The 23,393-nt window shown below is 37.7% G+C and overlaps 1 protein-coding gene across 1 annotated transcript in view; it reads right to left on the reverse strand.

Annotated features, from left to right (window-relative positions):
- LOC127569412 (POU domain, class 2, transcription factor 1-like) overlaps positions 1-22,935 on the reverse strand; it is a 149,898-nt gene extending 126,963 nt beyond the window's left edge. Inside the window, 1 exon segment of the mRNA XM_052014027.1 lies at positions 22,891-22,935. Coding sequence (XP_051869987.1) covers positions 22,891-22,924 — 34 coding nt within the window. The 5' untranslated portion in view covers positions 22,925-22,935.
- Between the last annotated feature and the right edge of the window lie 458 nt (positions 22,936-23,393).

Raw genomic sequence — 23,393 nt, forward strand, 5'->3', positions numbered from 1 at the left:
CTTCAAAGGCTAAGTCCACTATAAAACAGTGATCAAATGATAACATTTTATACTGTAGTTAATTTATTCATACTATTCACTGAAGAATGGAGTTCTTTTAGAGAAGTTTTTGGAGGAGGATCAAATGGCAGCAAGTAATTCAGTCCAGTGGCTGGTGTATGAAGTAAGGATTCTTTGTTGCATTTCCCATTTCACCAGTGCTTACCTTGGCGTCGGCAGATTAAGGCTTACTCCGAATCATGGTGTCCAGTTAAATTAAATGCAATATTGTGAAATCTCTGAAACATATCAATAGATCAGACTGAAAATCGAAAGGAGTTCCTCTCTTTGGGTGGCTGCTTTTCACAAAAGTGCATTACATTCTTGGCTGTTAGTGAAGCCTTTAGTAAAAAAACAGAAATCAGTATCTTTTTGTTAGGCCCCTTCAATGAATCATGTGCATACTTATTCAAGACAAGATATTTCTGAAGTTCACATTAATTTTTCCTGTCAAACCACACCTAACAGTTTTAAATACACATACACTTCAGAGTTAACTTCTTGAAGGTCACAATAAATAGCAGAACTGCTCTGAAAACTTGTTTTCCTTGATCAAGCAGTTCCAGTAAAGAAAGCCAAAGAGAATATTTCCAAAGAAGTTATGACATTGTCCACATAAACAGATTTTTACCAATAAACAATTCAATATTTAAACAACACAATCACAATTAAATTTTGAGAACAGTTAGCTCGATTGTAAAATTGAAAACATAATTTGACTGGAAACTTCAGATGATGAACAGAAGTCATTGATAGCAAAATCCCAAAAATATTTATTATTACATGACTGGTTGAGTTGTGATTCTAATCAATGGTCAATCCCTGGATAATGATGGTGAGCAACTTGACAATGATAATCAAGAGTAAGTGGTTCTGTCTCTTCCCTTGCTGGAGGTGGTCAGTATCTTGCATCTTAGTTGCACAACTGTCACTTGTATCAGCCACGTTCAAATGTTATTTGCAACTTGCTGCAGGTATGCATGGACTTTTTTCCAGTGGCTGGTGATTGGAATAAAGCTATGGTGCAATCATTGTGATAATCCCCCACTTTGAAACATCCTTATAACTGTCCTTTGCACCTTCTGTACTGCATCACTCTCTTTCCTGTAGTACAGATTACTCAAACTACAGTTTAGCAAGTGTTTGTTGTATACAGTTCCAGAAAAACCTCCATGTTTTCATTTCCTATGTCTCAGCTATAAAAGGAAAGCATCCTATATCTTTTTTAATAATCCCACCAACCTGCACTGCTAACTTTAAGGAATTTTGTACATAAACTCAAGGTACCAATGTTCTGCATCTCTCAATATCTTCACATCTATTGTATACCCTTCTGGCACTTGCATTAGTGCATCCAAGATAACACAGCACAAAGTCTTCAAAGTTGTAAGAATAACAATAAGCAAAGCTTTCACAGAAGCAAAACAGAAAAGCTGCTGTTAACTACATGTACCTATTGAAATAGCTCACCATAATATCTTCATTCCTTCCCCTTCAACCTCCCATGCAGCTATCACAGGCAAGTTCCAGAAACCAGAGTTAATAGACCTATAGCAAAAACTATATTAACATCTGTACATCTCTAGAATGGAATGATTAACATTTTGAAACTGACAACCCACTCTCCTGTAGGGTATGCACAAAGCCTATAATTCTCCATTAAGTGGGGAAGTCAGAGATGGAATCAGCACAATCAATGTTCACACTTTTAATTGCCACCCACTTTCAAGTTCATACAAAAAAGAAACACTTCTCCCCTCCCCCAGGGGAAACAGTTTCAAAAAGGTGACAAAATTCCTATCTATGTGAACAGTCACTACTGACAAACTATTAAAACTGCTGTTTTATGGGCATTCCCATCATTGTCAAAATGTGGTGTTTCTCACTAGTCAGGAGAGGCATCTTTCAGCTTTGTTCTAGAAGTACACAATCATTCATAGTAAGTAGTAGTGCATCCTGAGAAGTGTAGTCTACCATATTCTTCACATGGTATGAAGTAATTATTCTATCAAGGGCAGGAGAATTATTTTAAAAATTGAGCTTATTACAATTTTAGTTCACTTTTAAACAATATCAATAACTTTGAATTGCCACATGGAAAATGCTTTGACTTTATAAGCACTAATAAATGCAATCCAATCGCTCAACAGCCCTTATTATTAAATCCCTAACTTGTCAAATAACTTGCAGTTTTTATCCCCTAATCACAAGAAGAAAATTATCCAGCGGGATCAAATACACAAAAGTTTCTGTTTCCTAGAGTTAATTATTAGGAGTTATTGATGAGGAGTACAAATTTTCTTTTGTGAAGAGGATACTGTGCAGATTTTCCAAGCTGGTACATGGTTTTGACTTGGTAAATGGAGTTTAACGTGGAAAAGGAGAATTATTTATTTTCTTTAAGAGGAACATTAAGGCTAGATTCCTTTTCTAAATGGAGAAAGACTTCAGATAATTACAGAGAGATCTAGGTGTTCTTGTGCAGAAATTACAAAAAGTTAGCAGGTAGGTGCAGAAAGGGATTAGGAAAGCAAACTGCATATTGGTCTTCGCTGCAAGGGGGTTGGAGCTTAGAAATAGGCACATATTATTACAAGCGTACAGGTGAGCCACAACTGGAGTACCATGCACAGTGTCAGGCCCCTTGTCTAAGAAAAGATATACTGGTATTAGAGACAATGCAAATGATATTCACTAAGCTAATTCCTGGGATGAGCAGATTGTCCTATCATGAGCAGCTCAAGAAATTAGATCTATATTTTTTGGAGTTTAGAAGAATGAGGAGTGATCTTATTAAAACATACAAGATCCTTTGGGGTAAAGTTACAAGATTAGGGCTGGTCATGAGATCTTGCAGTGGGCATTGAATTTTTGAAATTTTCTACCCCAGAGGGTTGCGAAGGTATCGGGGATATTCAAGGAGGAAGTAGATACATTTTCAAAAGATCAGGGAATTGACGGCTGCAGAGAACTGGCATAGAAGAAGAGATGAGGCCTGGGGCAGAAGAGCCTTGACCACATTGAATGGCAGAGCAGGTTTGAGGGGCCAAGTGGCCGACTTCACACTCGTTTATAGGTTATGTTCTAAATTGTTCTGTCTACAAAGGGTACAAATAACCAGTTTCAAAATTAGGAACTAAAGAGCAATCACATTCAAAGGGGGTCCCTAGCCCAAAATGCTACCATTCCCTAAAATCCTGTTCACTGCACCTTATCTTTCTCAGCATCTTGGCAGTCACAATCTTCAGTCCTATGTCCCACCATTCCCATGATTCTTAGTATGACATCAGGCCTGCTTCCATCTCATTGGAGTGGGTGTTTCGGGGGGCAAGGAAAGAAAGGGAGCAAACCCTCAAGGTTGATCTGCACTCACCAGGGCACAAAGTGGATTCAACATGCACTACAGCTCCATGGCCACTGCCATCTCTCAGGTGACCTGCACAACTTAGTGGCAAAACAGTTCACATATGGGCAATATGAACCATCCAACAAGGAAGTGGCATGCAAACAATACACTTTGAAAAGATTTAAAAGTGAGATTTTTTGAATTATTAATGTGCATGATTAACAAGTTAAAAGATCCTATTCCAGAGTTCTGACATGAACAGTAGTGGGATGTTTTTTTAAAAAAAAAGCATACTTAAAACACAACTTTCTGGAAAGTTTGTGAACTTGATCATTTCTGATCTTAATGCTATAAACCTTATATTGATGTATGAGCTTAGTCAGAAAACAAAATTGACAGTAGAAAATATTTTCAAACAAAAATAGATCACTGAGCAAGTGATTGCCAGGTTATCTTCAAGATCAAGATGACTGATTCCACTGTATTTCTGTGGGTTCTGAGTTGGCTGACAAGGTCATTGAGAGAACTGCAGCCTGTCACATGTGCAGCAGGATGTGCTTGACTGAAGAGACAAGTAATTTGGGAGGCAGTGCACTCTTAATGTCTGGATTTGAGGTTCTTTATGCTATCATGAATGCTCAAGATGTTGCATTTCTTCCAAGGAGGCTTTGAGAACATCATTGAATCTTCTCCTGTTCACCTGATAACCTCTCGTAATGACAAAGCTAGAAAAAAAGTGTATGTTTTGGCCATCTGGTGTACAACAACACTGAATTTGTCCCTTGGTGTTTATTAAAGAGACCAGGAAATTGTACCAATATACAGAGATGTAATACAAATTCAGTTTTTCAAATGAAACTTTTACATATTTACACTGGCAAATATTTCATATTTTCAAACTCAAAAGCACAGAAAAATCAGAGCTGGTCATAATAGCTCTGCTTAATGAGATGTGACAAAGAGAGTGGCAGGAGGATATATATTCAAGTAACACTAAATTAGAAACTACAAAAGAGACATGGATTAAATTAATAGGTGAAATTTAGGTAAATGGACTTCAACATGGATTGACATGAAGTAATGCATTTAGGACATAAAAGCTACAAATCACAATATTCCTATTATACTAAAAATTGTAGAGAAATGATGTGATGTGTGTATCTATGTACATAAATCTACTGGTCAGGTAAAATAAAATTATAAAAGGCTAGTGAAATGTTTGTCTTCAACTCAAGAGGATGCAGTACAAATGAAGAAAAAGTTACATTTGTTCCATAGAATCTTGGTCAGAACTTGGCTGGAATAATGCATTGTTTTGGACAGTACAATTGATGAAAGATATACAAGGAGGTACAGCACAGATTCACAAGGATAATACCTGGGCTTAGAAGGTCAAGTTATGAAGGAAGACTGCAGAAGCTTGACTTTTCTCATTTGAGCATTTTCATGTTGGGGAAAAAAATTTGATAGATATGAGAGAGAAACTTGGGATGCCGTGGCACAAATTCAGATGAGGTGCACAATTTTAATAAGAGACTAGCCCAATCAGGAATGAAATAAGGAGCACATTTCCCATATAAGAAGTGATGGAAATTGGAAAGCTTTCACCCAAAGATTATGAATGCTAGATAAACCCAATTTTTTTCCCCCAGACTTGGATCAACATATTTTTATTAAGAATCCTAAGTGTTATATATCAATATTAGCCACCTATCAGCCACAATTTGATTGATCCTGCCTGCTATCAAAAGGCGTTGAAGTAAACACCCCCCATTCTTCAATCACATTTTTAATAATATACTTGTTGATAATACAATGATACAAAAACATGTGTGCAGAAGTACATTCACCATCAGTGCCATCACTGGACATCAGCACCTGATAACCAATTCTTTAGTTTTAAAAAATGCACTTTATATAAAACCATCACCTCCCATTTCTCCCTGCCTCTTCGAAAACAAAAGCTAAGAACATAGTACACAATTATGATGCTACATGTTGATCCTGTCCTGAAAGCTTGTGACAATCTAATGCAAATTTATATGTAGGGAAATTCCACACTTAAGAACATAACAAATAGCAGGTGTAGGCCAAAGGGCTACTTGAGCCTGCTCTGCCACTCAGTAAGGGAATGGAAGATCTGATCATTAAACTCTACTTTGCAAGCCTGAACCCCATAACCCTCAATTCCCCTATAGTCCTGAAATCTATTACAGCCCACAATATGTTTATATTCATCTCATTTTTATTTCTGAAAGCACATGACTGATGTAACTCTAGCTAGATTGTCTGAGCAATATAAAAATTAAAAATAAGTGCAATTCACAACTTCAAATACAATTAGAATTATGGAAGAATGTGTTTTCCATAATTCTATGGAAATTATGTTCCATAATTCCATGTTTTTCCATAACCAGTAAATACTAATAAGGCACTGACTGAAGTCCTCAAAGAAAGTCCTCCACGAAAACTTCACGGTCTTTCTGGTAACAATTTCACATTTCAATGATTGTTGCTGTCAGGTATCAATCTGGCAGACCCTATACATCCAATTCTCACCAAGATCAAACCAGGAAAGAAATGAACAATCTGAAATAATATTTTAAAGTAGTGTTAAAAGACTGTGCCTTATATACAAGATTAAAGGAGGTATTCAAATATTACAAAGTATTAAACTCCCTTATAATTTTGAGATACGTAAGAAAATTACAATATAAATACACAAATTTTAAAAAAATTAGGGCCAGTTTGCTAAGCAGTAAATATTAGAAACTGAAATACTTGATGTTAGTTTTAGTCAAGAAGAAAAAAGAAAAGTATATAAAACTTAGGAAGCTGGGATCAAACAGAGCACTTAAGGATTATAAAGAAGCCAGAAAGGAACTCTAAGGGAATTAGGAAAGCCAGGAGGGGCCATGAAAAGTCCTTGGCAAGTAGGATTAAAGAGAATCCCAAGGCATTCTATACATATATCAAGAGCAAGAGGATAACTAGGGAGAGGGTAGGAGTACTCAAGGATAAAAGGAGGGAACATGTGCTTGGAAGCAGAGGATATGAGTGAGGTCCATAATGAGTACTTTGCGTCTGTATTTACCAAGCAGAAGGACGTGGAGGATAAGATCAGTGTGGAGCATGCTAATATGCTAGGGCATTTTGAGATAAAGGAGGAGGTAGTGTTGGGTCTCTTAAAGAGCATTAAGGTGGATAAGTCCTCAGGGCCTGATGGGGTATACCCCAGGTTATTGAGAGAGGCAAGAGATGAGATTGCTGGGGCCTTGACCAATATCTTCATGTCCTTGCTAGCCACAGGCAAAGTCCCAGAGGACTGGTAAGTAGCTAACGTTGTTCCATTATTCAAGAAGAGAAACAGGGATAATCCTGGTAACTACAGACTGGTGAGTCCCACGTCAGTGTTAGGGAAGTTATTGGAGAGGATTCTTAGGGATAGGATTCATGAGCATTTGGAAACCATAGCCTAATTAGGGTCAGTCGGCATGGCTTTGTGCAGGGCAAGTCGTGCCTTACTAACTTGATTGAGTTTTTTTGATGAGGTGACGAGGGTGGTTGAAGGTAGAGCTGTGGATGTTGTCTACGTGGATGTTAGTTAGGCATTTGACAACCTCCCTCATGGGAGGCTCATCCAGAAGATTAAGATGCATGGGATCTACTGTGAATTGGCTGTTTGGATTCAGAACTGGCTTGCCTGTAGAAGACAGAGGGTAGTGGTCAATTGGACTTATTCTAGCTGGAGGTCTGTGACTAGTGGTGTTCCTCAGGGATCCGTACTAAGACCTCTGTTGATTGTGATGTTTGTAAATGACCTGGATGAAAATATACATGGGTGGGTTAGTAAATTTGCAGATTATATGAAGATTGGTGGTGATGTGGATGGCGTAGAAGTCTGGCAAATGATACAGTGGGATATAGATCAGATGCCGATATAGGTGGAGAAATGGCAGATGTAGTTCATCTGGCCAAATGTGAAGTGTTGCACCTTAGGAGATCAAATGTAAAGAGAAAGTAGACTGTTAATGGCAAGACCCTTGACAGTGTTGATGAGCAGAGGGACCTTGGGGTCCAAGTTCATAGCTCCCTAAAAGTGGCTACACAGGTTGATAGGGTGGTAAAGAAGGCATATGGCATGTTTGACTTCATTAGTTGAGGCACTGAGTTCAAGTCAGCAAGTTACGCTGCAGCTTTATAAAACTTTAGTTGGGCCGCATCTGGAGTATTACATTCAATTCTGGTCACCCCATTATAGGAACAATGTTGAGGCTTTGGAGAGGGTGCAGAAGAGGTTTACCAAAATGCTGCCTGGATTAGAGGGCATGTGCTATAAGGAGAGGTTGGACAAACTTGGGTTGTTCTCTCTGGAGCGGTGGAGACTAAAAGGGGAGATCTGATGGAGGTTTATAAGATCATGAGAGGCATAGATAGAGTAGGCAGCCAGTATCTTTTCCCCAGGGTTGAAATGTCTAATACCAGAGGACATGCTTTTAAGGTGAGAGGGGGTATGTTCAAAAGAGATGTGCAGGGCAAGTTTTTTTTACACAGTGGTGGGTGCCTGGAATGCACTGCCTGGGGTAGGGGTGGAGGCAAATACGATAGGCTCTTAGATAGGCACATGAATGTGAGGGAAATGGTAGGATATGGACATTCTGCCTGCACAAGGGATTAGTTTAGTTGGGCATTTTATTACTAATGTAATTGGTTCGGCACAACATTGTGGGCCGAAGGGCCTGTTCCTGTGCTGTACTGTTCTGTGTTCTGTTTGTTCAAAGTGCAAGATTTCACAAAAGTACATAGTACATAAATAGCTCAACTTCACATCTATTCAAATTATTTCCTTTGATGCCATTAAAGAAGCTTGAAAACAAGTCAGTGTGGAAGACTAAATCAATGACAACATCATCAGATTTCCGCATTAAACTGCATGGAAATCCCAAAAATATTGTCAGTTTCACAGAATAATGACTATAAATATTATTTTATTTTCATTACTAAATCTGAGCCACAATTTTACCCCATCTAGAGCATTTGATTTTGCTTTTGAAGTTCCTCCAAGACCAACTGGCACCCAAATAGATAAAGCCAGTTGCAGCACCTTTCTTGTACATCTTGACAGGGGACCAAAATGTATTTTTTTTTCCTCCAGTGATCCATAGAATAATCAGTATTTCTATGAACTTTCCAATTCATGCTCCAAGAATGAAGATCATTTTAGCACCATTCCTGAACATATTGAATTCAATACCATTAAAAGGCAGCCGCAACAAACCTGCAATCAGAAAAACTGCAGACGCTGGAAACCTAAAACAAAAACACAGAAAATGCTGGAAATAATCAATAAGTCAGGTAGCATCTGTGAAATGAGACACCCCTTGATCTGGAACGCTAATTCTGTTGCTCTTTGCACAGATGCTGTGTGATTTGCTGACTGTTTCCAACATTTTCTATTTTAATTTCAGATTTTCTGTATGTACAGGTTTTTTGATTTTCTGCAGATGTGGTTGGGGCTTTTTGTTTTGTAAAATAAGGCCAAGAGAAACTAAAGAGATATTGAAACGATGGGGGAAAATAGACTAAGAAGAAAAATACCAAATGGAATTCAACTATAATAAAAGTTGATGTTGGTTTAAATAAGTATGAACAGTAACCTCAATGAAAATAAACTTAAAGCTGTGCAAGTACCAAGGGAGGTAGGGCACTGGTTCAGTACATCAGTCACCCAGCTGCAATATGCAGACAACACTTGTTTGTGCACGTTTGAAGCCAGAGGTCCAAGTCATTATCAACTTACTCAATTAGCCTCATACTTAACATCCGCAAGACAAAAATCCTGCACCCCCACCTGATCTGCTGTATACATCATCAACTATAAAAAGGTCCACAATGAGACACTGAAAAAACCTTATCTGCTTCCTACATTGAACCCCATCTCAGAGTAGACAGACATCAATGATGAAATTCACAGCACCAGTGTCTTACAAAAAGTTTTAGATTAAATTTGAAATCAAATAATGCATTGCATTTTCAACTGGAAACCTGAAATATAAACAAATGCAGGAAAAACTCAGATCAGGTAGCATTGGTGGAAAGAGAAACTGTTCAGGTCAAAGGTAGTCTGGGTAGCAGAGAAGGTGGGGAGGTGGAACAAAGGGAATGTCCATGATAGGATGAAATAATGTAGTCATTAAGTAAGAGGTCGAGTTCCTTTATCGGTGAATTGTGTTGCTGGGACATGTCCAGCAGGCCAAAATATACAAATAAAAGGAAAAGAATAGCATGCAAAATTGGTCAGCCCTGATACTAAAAGACAAAATAATCTAAAGTTGGAGAATTCAACATCAAGTCCTGCAGGCTGCAATGTACCCAGATGAAAGAAAGCAAGCTCCTTAAGCTTGCATTGTGCCTTGTTGTAACAGTGCAGGAGGCACAGACAGAGATGTCAGATTGGGAGTGGGATGTTGAATTCAAACATCAGGCAAGCAGAAGTTCAGGGTCACTTCTACAAATAGAACGCAGGTGCTCCGTAAAGCAATCATCCGATCTGCACATGATTTCTTCAGTGTAGAGGCAGCTACATGGTAAATATTTTCAACCGATTTCTGTTCTCATGTCCTTTTTCAAAAAGTTTGCCAACATATCTTTACACTTAAAATTACTATTTCTATAACTGAACATCATACTACTTCTACTCTTTAGAGTTTGGAACAAGTTTAATCTTTTCATTATCTTTCCAATGTCATGCAACATCCATTTGTCCATTCCCTCTCCAGACTTATTCAACTTCATAGGTATTGGTATATTATTGTCACTTGTACCAAGGTACAGTGAAAAACTTGTCTTGCATACCTATCGTACAGGTCAGTTCATTACACAGTGCAGTTACAGTGAGTTAGTACAGAGTGCATTGATGTAGTACAGGTAAAAACAATAACAGTACAAAGTAAAGTGTCACAGCAGCCTGTCCTGGTCAAATCACGTAGATGCCACAGCCAAGAAAGCTCACCAGCGCCTCTACTTCCTCAGGAGGCTAAAGAAATTCGGTTTGTCCCCTTTGACACTCACCAACTTTTATCGATGCGCCACAGAAAGCATCCTATCTGGATGCATCACAGCTTGGTACAGCAACTGCTCTGCCCAAGACTGCAAGAAACTGCAGAGAGTTGTGGACACAGCCCAGCACATCACAGACACCAGCCTCCCCTTCATCCCATATCCCAGGATTCACTTTCAACACACACAAACACTATGCCCACATCCTGAATGCCTCCTAATTCCAGAGCCCAGTACTGTCCTTCAGTTTATGTCAGATCCCACAATCTACATCAGATTTCACTGCAGCCAAATTCCAGGAACCATTTTCAAAATATCAATACAGCATAGACCTCTATCCCAGTACCAACTCCAGGTGCATTTAGGTGTTCTCAGATCTCAAGAATGGGCCTCCAGGCTGATCAATGTGCCTGGTTACATTTACTTGGCAAGGCTGTCACGTTCTTCAAGAGCAAATAACATAGCAAATATATCCAATAAGCCTTTTGTTATCTGTCTCTGACTCAAATTGTTACACATGCTGCCACGTATCCTTTATTACCTGCTTTCATTTTATCAACAATTCACAACCTCTGTTAAACCTTTCACTCAAAGCAAGTATCTAATTAATTGTCAGGTATCAGTTAGCAGAGCCTTGTGCATACAACTCTAAGGACTCCTGGGAATTCCTGGTCCATACTACTCAAATTGGATTAGCAGCGTTCAGGATGGCACTGGTTGCTTCACATTAATGCAAAGCAGCACATGAATGCCGATCATGAAAGAAGGAGCTGCCTCAGAGGTCACCGTATCTAAACATATCTTGATCTTGTATAGCACTAACAAATCACCTCTCAACAAGATTCTCCAATCTAACCCATTACCCAAAATCTTTCATCCCTCGAACCATTCCAGTAAATCTTCTCTACACTTTCTCCAGGACCTTCACTTTCTTCCTAGAAGATACTCATTTGTGGCCAACATAAGATCAACATAACCTCCATACCTTAGAACACTCTCTATTTACAAATCCCAAAATCTCATGTATTAATCACTCTTTCAAGTCTTGCAATATTCCTCTACTCCTACACACTCACACTGACACATAATCCACACTGTCCCTCCACAATTCAAAATACATTTTGCACTTTTCTGCATCAACTTTATTCCATCACTCATCTGCCCATTCTGCTCATCCATGTCCTCTTGCAGCCTCAGAATTAAGCACACTAACAACTTTCGTCAACTGCAAGTTCTGCACATTCCCTGAACACTCCATTTAATGTCATCAAAACGTACATTAATGATAAAATGCAGTGGTCCCATCACTGACTACAGAGGAAGAAAACGGTCTACCATTATCCATAATGAAAACATTTTCTTACCATGACCCTCTGCTTTCCATTTTAAACCAACTGCTTTTCTATGCAGCCACTGCCCATTTTATTTCATATCCTCATTTATTTTCTATATAAACGATTTGTCAAATGCTTTCCAGGAAACCAAACAAATGCTTGTCCATTACCTCAAATCAAAAAAATTCAAATCTGGTTAGTCAAACAAAATTTACCTTCAACAAATCCAGTTCAATCCTGATGATCTGTCTGTGTGGATCTCCCTATGAACATGTGGGTTTCCCCCAGATGCTCCAGTTTCCTCCCATATCTTAAAGATGTTAACTGGAGACTGTAAATTGCCCACAATGAATAGCAGAATCTGGGATAGTTGATGGGAATGTGAAGAGAATAAAATGGAATTGTTTTTGTTCGTGTGGCTTTCATGCACACACACACACACACTCTCTCTCTCTATCTGTGCTGGTTCTTGATTATTAAACTTCTGAGTGCCTGTTAATTTTCTTTTGATAATCCTTTGCAAAAGCTGCCCCACCAAGGTTAAAATGACTGGATTATGGTTGTTTGGCATGTACTTTCACCACTTTGAATACAGTGGTCACATTTGCCATTATCTAGACATCTGGTACTTCTCTTATATCCAAGGAAGATTGGAGGATTATGGAAAGCCCTTCAACGATCTACCCACACCGCTCTTGGTTATATTCCTTACTAACCTAATGAATTGTTTACATCAAGCTCTGCTTGCCTTTCCAATTCTCCTCCTTATCAATTTTCACACCATCCATTATCTCTACTACCTCTATTTCTACTGAGATATTGGCAACATTCCCTTCCTTGATTAAAAACCTATTTTGAGCCAGGCGTTGGCAAATAGCAGTGGTTGCAATGATAGTAAACATGGGACTTTTGTGCATCTACTGTAAAACATAAAACTCAAGATTACTGACCAACAGATGTCAATACACCACTTCTCTGAACTGCTCACTAAGGTTCAATAGCAAAAAGGATTCAGATACCAGTTGAAAGTGGGAGAGAGATGGAAGGGGAAGGCACATGAAAGCGCCATAACTCTTCATTCAAGGATACATCACAAGAAAGCTAGCAGAGAAATTTTGTGTTTACAGTTAGGAATAAAAAAGTAACTAAAATAACTTGTTATTTTTCACCTGCAACGAATTTAGACCTTTACCATTATTTTAATGGTCATTTGGCTTTTGTAAAAAAAAATGAATCCTCCATAATTCATTGTAAAAAAAAGTGATTAAAAAAATCACTGGGCAAAATATCAGTAAAACCCATGATTCAGGTTGAAATTTTGCAGCATGAGATTTTAAACATCTCAATGTTAAGAGCTCTTTCCAGGTGAAAAACAACATTGCAGCAAGGTCCCAGAAAAATCACAATTTTGCAGAAATAGTAGATTCTGCAATAAAAGGTTCTACTAACAACTTTTTTTTGGGCTGGGCCATCAACGTTGAGTAACAGGCTGTTCACTCTTTCTTCCAAACATGTGGTCCAGAGAGACAGGGAAAAATAACAACCATGATGGATCGCCAGTGGAGGTTTTGGAAAGGGGCACTCAGCAAATTGCTGAAACCTGCTTCTGGATTGGGTCACCTATTGGGGCCATGTCTCCCTGAACCTGGATATGAAATAGAACAAAGCAATCCTACCTCCTCACTAACCCTCCAGGCCGTAAGTGTCAAGTGCCCTGCTGAAAATTGATTGGCTGATTCTCAACAGGAACTATAAACCACTAAAGCTAGCAGGTAAAAAAAATGTTTTTCAAAAAGTATTAAAAAATTCTCATGTAGTGAAAACTCCTTTCCTGGCCAACCAATCTGCCCAGACTTTTGCAACTTACTGCTATGAAGAGAATATTTCCTGTCTTTAATACTTTTCACAACTCATCTGTACCATGCAAGTTACTCCTGTGACTTATGTAGTCTGGCATTGCAGTGACTTTAGGAATAAACAAACTACATCATATGAAATTAACAAACTGTAATCCTTACCTGCATTTCTCACAACTGGCCTTGACATCCCAGAGGTTTTTATTCCCAGAATCTTCCTTTAAAGAGTCTGTGAACTATTACTCATCAATTACATACAGGATTAAGGAATCCTACTGGTGGCATCAGAGGATTGAAATGTGTAAGGGAGATAATATCACTATTTAATATGATCTTTCCTTTTGAGTTCATGATTAGAATTTTATTATGTGTGTTTCTTAAAAGAAATCACTTGTTAGATATTGAGAGTCAATGACAATAAGGGCAATAAGACAATATGGATTAGCCAAAAAAAACATTATGGATCAATAGCTTTACAGAAGTGCAAATTTATAGATGTAACAGGATATCAAACATAGGCCAGATTTTACAGAATAGCAGAACCAAAATATATTTGTTCAGTCCAATTAACATAATATTTCTGTTATATTAGAATCAAAAGTACTTATCAGCAATGCAGAAATTGAGAACTGGCTACTCATGATGTAGATTTCTCGTTAAATTTCTGATCATTTGTTTAAACATACTTAGACACACATAAACATTCCAAAATGCTTTTAAGTTTCCTTCATCACTTCAGCTTTTCATGTTGCCTTTGGAGGCTTTCCCTAAACTTTTTCATCATTATCTAGGCAGAGCATGGCCCTGAGTTGTGCCACATGATGCCACTTTTTCATCATTGCACCTTGCACCACTGAAACTACCACCTTAACTTACCAGTCAGCTCAAGGGTGCTGCAGATCAAATTAGGCCCTCCACATCCATATTAGTTAAGGACAGCAACCCGAGCTACAGGCCACCCATTAAATATTATACCCACGCCCTCCAATTCAATGCACAGATCCTCTTTGTTCAGTTACACTCCTCGTCTTACTAATTGCACCTATTGAGGACTTTGGCATTTCCTTGGACAAACTTGGAAACCACAGGCTGGTGAGTCTGACATCGGTGGTGGATAAATTGCTGATAGGATTCTGAGGGACAGGATCTACCAACATTTGGAAAGTCAGGGTCTGATTTGGGACAATCACCACAGTTTTGTGCATGGGAAGTCATGTCTGACAAACCTCTTGGAGTTCTTTGAGAAAGTAACCAAGAGGGTAGAGCATTGAATGTTGTCCATATGAACTTTAGCAAAGCCTTTGATAAGGTCCCTCATGGCAGTCTAGTCTGGAAGGTTGGAATACATGGGATCCACGGAGAGGTAGCTCATTGGATTCACAATTGGCTCAGTGGTAGGAAGCAGAGGGTGATGATCGAGGGTTGTTACTCGGACTGGAGGCCTGTGTCTAGTGATGTGCCACAGGAGTTGGTGCTGGAACCTTTGTTGTTTGTAATTTATATAAGTGATTTGTATATGAATATACAAAGACACGGTTAGTAAGTTTGCAGATGATACTAAAATAGGTGGTATTGTACACAGTGTAGAAGGTTATGAAAAATTGCAGGGGAATTTTGATCAGCTAGTTATGTGGGCTGAGGATTGGCAAATGCCTTTCAATCCAGATAAATGTGAGGTATTGCATTTTGGGAAGTGCATAGTTCACTCAAAGCGGTATCACAGGTAGATAGGGTGGTGAAGGCATTTGGCACATTGGCCATCATCAGTCAGGGCACTGAGTATAAGAGTTGGGAAGTTATGTTGCAGTTATTAGAAGACATTGGTGAGGCTGCACTTGGAGTACTGTGTACAGCTTTGGTCTGACACCCTCTTGGAGTATCATGTACAAGTTTGGTCACCCTGTTATAGGAAAGATGTGATTAAACTAGGAAGAGTGCAAAAAAGATTTACCAGGATGTTGCCTGACCTTGGGGGCCTGCAAGGAGAGGTTGCATAGACTAAGACTTTATTCCCTGGAACGCAGGAGATTGAGGAATGACCTGATGGAGGTATACAAGATCATGAGGGGCATAGACAGAGTGAAAGCACATAGTCTCTTTCCCAGGGAGGGGGTGCTAAAAACAAGAGGGCATAGGTTTAAGATCAGAGTCGAGAGATTTAAAAGGGACATCAGGGGCAGCTTCTTCACACACAAAGGGTGGTGCATATTTGGAATGAGCTGCCAAAAATAGTGGTTGAGGTGGACACATTAACAACATTTAAAAGCCATGAATAGGAGAGGTTTAAGAGAGGGCTATAAGCCAAACATGGGCAGATGGGACTAGCTCACTGGGCAACACAGTTGGTATGGACAAGTTAGGCTGAAGGCCCCGTTTCCATGTTGTATGATTTTATAACTTTCTTTTTCCTTTCTGCTCTCAGTCTACTCATCCAAATTCTCTTTTGAATGATCCACCCGACATCCAAAATACACTCCTATTTTTCTGTCTAAAGACATTCCCCACGTCAACCAAGGAGTTCTGGTTTGATTTGCTTTCATGTTCCTTTATGGGAACTCTTCCTAACTTGTACCCAAAATGTTCCTCTTAAAAGTTCACCCATTGCTCAGTTAATTTTATCTGCCAATCTTCACCATGTAACACAAACAGGAACTCCTCTCATTCACTGTTGTACTTGTGATTACTCCATACCCTTTTCCATTAACCCAAACCTTATGTCCCCAGGTACTTTCCCACTTGGCCAACCCCATTCCCCAGAACCAGCAACGTTTGCTTCAACAACTTTTTTCCCCTTTAATATCCAAGAAAATGTGTAGTTGTGTACAAAACCACAATGTACATGGGTTGACACTCTATCATGGAGTAGCACTAAAAAAATTACTGGCTGGCAGCTTTATTTTTCTGATGAAGTACTGCATCAAACAGTTGATCTTATTCTTTTAGGTTTTAGTATCTATTATAGACAATGCAACATGTATACAGCAGCAAAGATTTCCCACAGGCCTTATGCAATGTAATATAAAAGTATTATTCACCAGAATTAGCACCAAAACCTTCGAAGTTAAATTATTGGAACAAATGTGGCTTTTATCTTGGGCGGGTGGAAATCAAAAAAATATTGCAAATGTTGGAAATCTGAAATTAAAATAGATAATGTCATAAACACCGAGTTGGTCAGGCATCAGTGGAAATAGACATACTGAGTGTTTCTAGCATTACTGACTTTTACCTTATCAATTATATGAAACTGAGCAGCAATATGACAGAGGTGTTCAGAACATTAAAAGCACTTATAAGGTAAATACAAAGAAACCATTTCCTCTGATGGAAAAATCAAGAGAAGGTAGGCACATCTTAAAACAGTTAAGCTATTTAGAAACAATACCAAGACACCACTTTTTCCAAAGGATAGTTGAAATCTGAAATAAGCTGTCAAAAAAGGCAGTAAAAAAAAAGAGCATTCAAGATCTTGATTGCATAAAGGGGATCAAAAATTATGGGGCAAGTGATCAGTAGAGCAAGCAGATTGACAGAATGTCCAATTCCAACTATCTACATGAAAAGATTACACTGTAATTACACCTACCTACAACCAGTAGTATTACAGTCCAAAACATTTAAGAGGTGCATTCAGACTAAAGAAAGTGTCAAAAAGATTACTACATGATGAATGTGCATGGCCAGTTTTGATCACAAGTTATACTTACATAGAAAATGCCTAAAAGTAGGTGCACATATGCGCAAGGAAAATTAAAACTAGGCCAAGGACAAAGAGATCAGGTGTTATGAACAAACACTTGGCTTAAGAAAGGAATAGACCGAGGTAAAAGCAACGAAGACACAAACATCAAAAGTGAAGTGCAAGCAAATTATAAACTATGATTAAGAACAACTTGATGCACACCTTTCTGTTTAAATTCCTATTCTGAACCACTGAAATTTCAGTTAGTACAAAAAAGAATTTCATTAAAGTATATGTAGAAACCCACTGAGCAGATTGGTAAAACCTAGTGTAAATACAGGCACAATGTAGTAATATATTAAATAACCCCATTAACTGCATAACAGCATAGAGGATAATTTTATACCAAGGCCAAGGAGTAACCGCCAAAAGCAAAGGACAGATTTTTTTTTAAGGCTGCCTTAGGAAAAGAGAAAGAGATTGAAGTTTCTGAAAGAATTCCTGAGTTTAGGGCCTTCGTAGCTCGAGTCACTGTAACCAAAGAATGATTAACTTCAGGAATCTGCAAAAATGTCGACAACAAAAAAAGCACAAAGGGAGGGTCATGGAGGTGGGGGTTTCAGAGAGACATCATCATGAAGAGGTATGAAAATCTTAGATGAGTCTTCAAAAATTGAAGTCCTATTGAACCAGGGGCCAACACAGGTCTGCAGAGTTGATGAGTGAACGAGACTTAGAGCAGTTTGGGATACAGGCAGTTTTGGATCTGCTCAAATTTATGTAGTCATAGAAATAAGCCCTTCAGCCTACTATAAGTATGCTGACCATTATGTCTATCTATACTAATCCCACTTGCTTGCATTAATTCCATATCCCTTTATGCCAACCTGGAGAGTCTTAAGATTGCCAAATCATGAAACACACATTCTTGTTGAAGCAGATATGTAGACAAAGCTCATCTCAGTGTCCTGTGCAACAGCAAAGCCTATAAACATATTTGTAAACAATACGAGGTATTCTCCGAATGGAAAAGGTTTCACAAAATGTGACAGCATATGATAAGGTAGTAAAGTTATGTAGAGCAATACACAGATTACAAAGAGGAAGTCTGCACTGTCACAGGACCCAATCCCAAATACTGTGATGCCCTGACTGCCAAACAGACAGGGTGAGCAGAAGAGCAATCAATATTAGGTTATACCAAGTTATAGAATTTTAATACTACTTAGCTGCCATACATGCAGGCAAAGAATTTTGATATGCAAAAAAATGACTAATCACATACACTGAAAAACTCAGTAAACCTAAAAGTAAACGTTTCAAACATGCTGTGTTAGGAGGTAAAGATCTTCTCAACCATATAAGAAACTGACTTTGGATGTTCTGGTTAAATGGAATAAAAAGCTTTTGACAAAACTTGTGAATTGGAAAAATCATAATGCTGTAAACAAATCATTCTCTCAACTCAAACAAAAAGCAAGTATTTCCAATGGAGAGAGAGAGGACAATCACAACCTTAAAAACAGCCTAGTTCACCCATCAGTACACCAAGAATTGCTTTTGTAAATAATGCACACATTATTATGGTGAGAATATCACCAAAGCATGGCATAAGCATCTCATGACTTAGATTTCTAGCACAGATGTCTTATAGACAATTTTCAACATTGAAGAAGATTTGAGATTACAGTGGGGTAAATAACTAAATATTGACATCATTATTGTTGACAGATTTGCAAATCCAATACCATTAAGTGGACTGACAGAATGGCACCAAACAGAATGAAATGTTACATAATAGAAATTTAAAAGAAAAATATTAGCAAAAACAAACTGAACGTTCCAAATATTTTGAACATATACACCAAATAGAATTGAACTGACACCAGCATAAAGCTGCTGGGACGGATGCAGTGGAATTTTTCCATGCAAGTCATTTCTGGATGTTAAGGCAGAGTTGTCCCCCATTTATCACAGAAATTCTTCACCTGGAGCTTTGAAAATATATGCCTCTTGTCTCAAGATGCACTATTTCAGGAGAGTTTTCCAAGAATTATGCTTAAATGCGATATTCCTGGTTTCACTGAAGACCTCCTTTGTTTAATTTTCTTCCAGTTTTTGGTACTAAAAATAGAACTTCAAAAATTGCCCGACACCAGGGATTTTCATTACAAGAAAATAAAGTTACTATGATTCTCATTTGATAATGGTTGCAATTTTAGAAAAACAATTTTTCATACAATTTTTTTTGATGTACTGAAGAGGTCAGAGAAAACAACTTTTGCAATTTTTTGCATGAAGGAAAGCAATTAAAAATTGTTTGGAACAACATTTATTTCTATTTTTTCCCCCAATAGTCAAGAGAAACAAGTGCATTCCTTTATCTGCCTACAGGTAAATTCAACTAAAAACTGTAACGAACTTGACTTCTGACTTCCAAACTTTGAAGAACTGGGCATCTCCATACATTGAAATAGAAAATTAAGACTTAAGCCAATGGAAATAGGAACTGTGTTAGTATCAAAGGTTTGAACCAAGTTTTTAAACAAAGCTAAAATGTAAGATTTTTTGGCAACACTTCTTCCTCCAGATCGAAAAACTGTTTCAGTTGCGGTTGCCAGATAACATGATAAGTAAAAACAAATCCCACCACCTTCCTGATTATACCAGCACACCCAAATCACACCTACAGTAAAAGACACACAGAAACTAGATCTCCCTAAATAGCCTACTGATACATAGTAAAAGCTTTTACAATAATAAATATTGAAATCAAACATTTCTATTCATTTTGGGTATATATTAAAATGCACCAAATGGTTGTATTTATTTTTATCTCAAAAGTGTTACCATTTATACTGACGAATCATTAACTGATCAGAATAAAGTAGCTAACTGGACTATAATGTTTTGGATCAAGTAACAAATAATGAGCAGAACACACAAAAAAAAACCAAAACGTTAGTTGGATGTTCCCATGCTACAATTTTTGTTGGGGGTCAGCTGGAAAACAGGTACATGTTGCTCACAATTATCCCCACCCTAAGTATGGCAAGTGCAGGATACAATCTTGCTGATTACATCAACTCATGCAAGTATTAATAATATTGTGCCCTCATTTACATAATTGAAGTTTTAACTCACAGATGTCCAAGCTATAGAAATAGCAAAGAATGGAATTAAACCACTGACTAAATTCATACAATTCTCCGCCTGAAGTGAAATTATCTAACAGTACCACATTTGACTTTCCACCTCTTATGATAACCAAGTTATCAAAATCACTGGTGTACCTTTTCATCAATTTCACTCCATATCCATAAGATGCAGGAAAATCCACATTGTTCACTCAACTTCCACTTCTTCCTCCATCAACGTTTTGGTTCTCTCTCCATATTAATCAGTCAATACTTACGTGCTTAACTTTCTTTTACCTTCTAAACTTCAAATTATATATATTCACCCTCCCTCAAAATCAAGGATCACTATACCATCTCCTGTTGTTTTTCTTCAAAATAATGCAAAAATGGATTCCCATCATTCTGCATGCTAAGGCCCAAACGCAACCTCTCTGTAGTGTTACAGAATTGAAACTAACCATCCAAATGGTTCATATCTTTCCACAGCAAGAAGTGAATTAAACAAATATGGTACTTTTAGGCTGGCAACCCAAAAGAGTAAATATGAAATACACCAAATCATAAAAAGCCAAACACAAATAAGTTCTACTACTCTACAGGTTTAAACTACTTGTGACCATAGACCAAAGTGGTGATTGCCTCAAAACTTTTAAAAGGAACCAACAAGCTTCTCAGCAAATGTGGGAAAAGATTTTTACTCACAACATTCACAGGACAAATCAGATTGTTCTTTTGTAAGCAATAATGGGCAAAAAATGTCTGCCAGCATATTCCACATGCAAAAAATGTTTTTCACGTACAGATTTCCATCATGTCTGTACTAACCCTTTAAATCTTGGTGCATTTTAGTACTATTAGTTTGACATTAATACAATTGATACTTTCTTAAAAAAAAGAAAATGAAAGGCACACACACTTCTAATGGATCCTCACACATCACAACACAGAACATAAAATGACCTAATATACACTTAGGAGGAGAAATTTTGGAGTTAGAGAGAGTTATAACAATCTATGGCATTTCCACTAATGAAAACAATAATATTACTTATGTCACTAGAAAAAAAAGTGATGTGTTTTTCAGAAACGCATGTGCTGCGATTTGTAGATGGATTTGCAATCACATCTACAAATAAATATCCCTTGAAACAGGCACCAGAATCCAAGGTTCAATTTATAAGACATGTCTAAAGTATACACTTTTGCATATTTCACACTTTTATGTATATTAAATAATCAAGTTACAGGCTAGCAGCAACATTAATACAAAAAAGTCAATTTGTAATTTCACCTGTGGAGTTGCAGTCTATACAAATTTGTACAAAAACCATCTGAATAAAACTAACTTTATTGATTGTGAATATTTATTCCATATCTTTTTAAAAATCTAAAGGCAGTGCTTGAAACGTTATTTATGAATGCATTTAGAGGTAAAATGTTACACATTTTGTTTTGTATGTTGTTAGTCATTTACATCCCTACAATCAAAAATGAAATGTACAACAATAAATTAATAAAGAAATAATTTTTTAAATACTTTTACTAAAAAAGTCGCAACTGTTCAACACACACAAAAAAGGCGCAACTGCTCATGTTTGTTTATAAATCTGACATGTCTAAAATTAAATCAAATTAGAAAACCGTTTAAACAGACTGCTTCAATAAGTACGGATGTTACGCTTTGCAATCTGAATGCCTAGAACGGTTTTAAAAAACAAAGTAAAACAATCAGTCAGGGCCTAGACTGCTCATTAAAACCTCGGGGCAAATTTTAATAAACATCCCCGCTTGCATTCTCTGTCATCTGAGCTCAGCAGCAACACCGGTGAAAGTAATGATCAAAGTCAATAATAAAAAATACACACACCAAACGTGGACGTCTATTATTAAATCTATTCAACTAAACATGAGGGGCGTTCCTGCGATTTAAAAACAAACCCTCTTCAGCGTATATTACACATTCAGATTTTGATCCCGCTCAAACAAGAATCGGATTTTTAAGATGTTCTCTTTCTTCAGCCGTTTCGGCGCTCCGCATCTGCCCGTCTCGACAAAACCCTCGGAAACATTTTCTATTATTTTATCCCCTTGAACACAGCCGAGGCTAATATTTGATCCGAAATTAGCATAGAACGCTTTTGCATCGATAAAAAGACAGTAAAAAATGTAAAACTCCGCGCCGTATTTTGCATATTTTTTTTAGTCAAACTGTCCTCCCCTCTCTGTCTTTCGCTTTCTCTTATTTGTTTTATTTTTTTCCAAAAAAAAATTCCTGGCGGTGTGCGCTTCGTCGAAACGGCCGCTCTGGCTGTGTCTTTCCCAGAAATAAATGCATTAAAGTTTTCTTTTTGCTCGCCCCGCAATCAAATACAGTAATAAGGCAAAATAAATTATGCTAAATTGAAATATGAATATGTAAAATTAGAGCCATTACCGGGCTTTTCATCTTTGGACGCTCCATCCGCCATTTTGAATATCAATTCACTTTACCCGGAATCCCTCGCGTTTCCAAGGCCCCGCGCTTCAGTAAAAATATCCCAAATCCTTCTAAAACATGTTGTAACCAACTACTCGACAATTGAATTCATCTTTGTGATTTTAAAAACGTGCCTTCAGATCTCATTTAAAAACAATTTATTTTTAATTTTTAAGGCGCGTCTTTGTCGCGGCTTCGGTACGTTCGACGGAAACGGACGGAGATTAACGACCCGATTTTTATTTTCCCTTATGGTTTACTTGTAACATGACAATTCGTGCTACTTGGTTTTTATGGTAATTTCGAGGCAATCTAACATAAATTGATCGATTTTTCTTGAAAGTGCGTCATTTCGTCTTTTCCGGAAATTGCCGAATGGTGTTCGGCCACGGCCGCCTGGCAGGCAACGACTGGCTGCTTATTAACTGCATTCATTTGCTTGTATTGTATTCCGCTGTTTA

The sequence above is a fragment of the Pristis pectinata genome, chromosome 4 (assembly GCF_009764475.1).
Source record: "Pristis pectinata isolate sPriPec2 chromosome 4, sPriPec2.1.pri, whole genome shotgun sequence".
Taxonomy (NCBI): Eukaryota; Metazoa; Chordata; class Chondrichthyes; order Rhinopristiformes; family Pristidae; genus Pristis; species Pristis pectinata.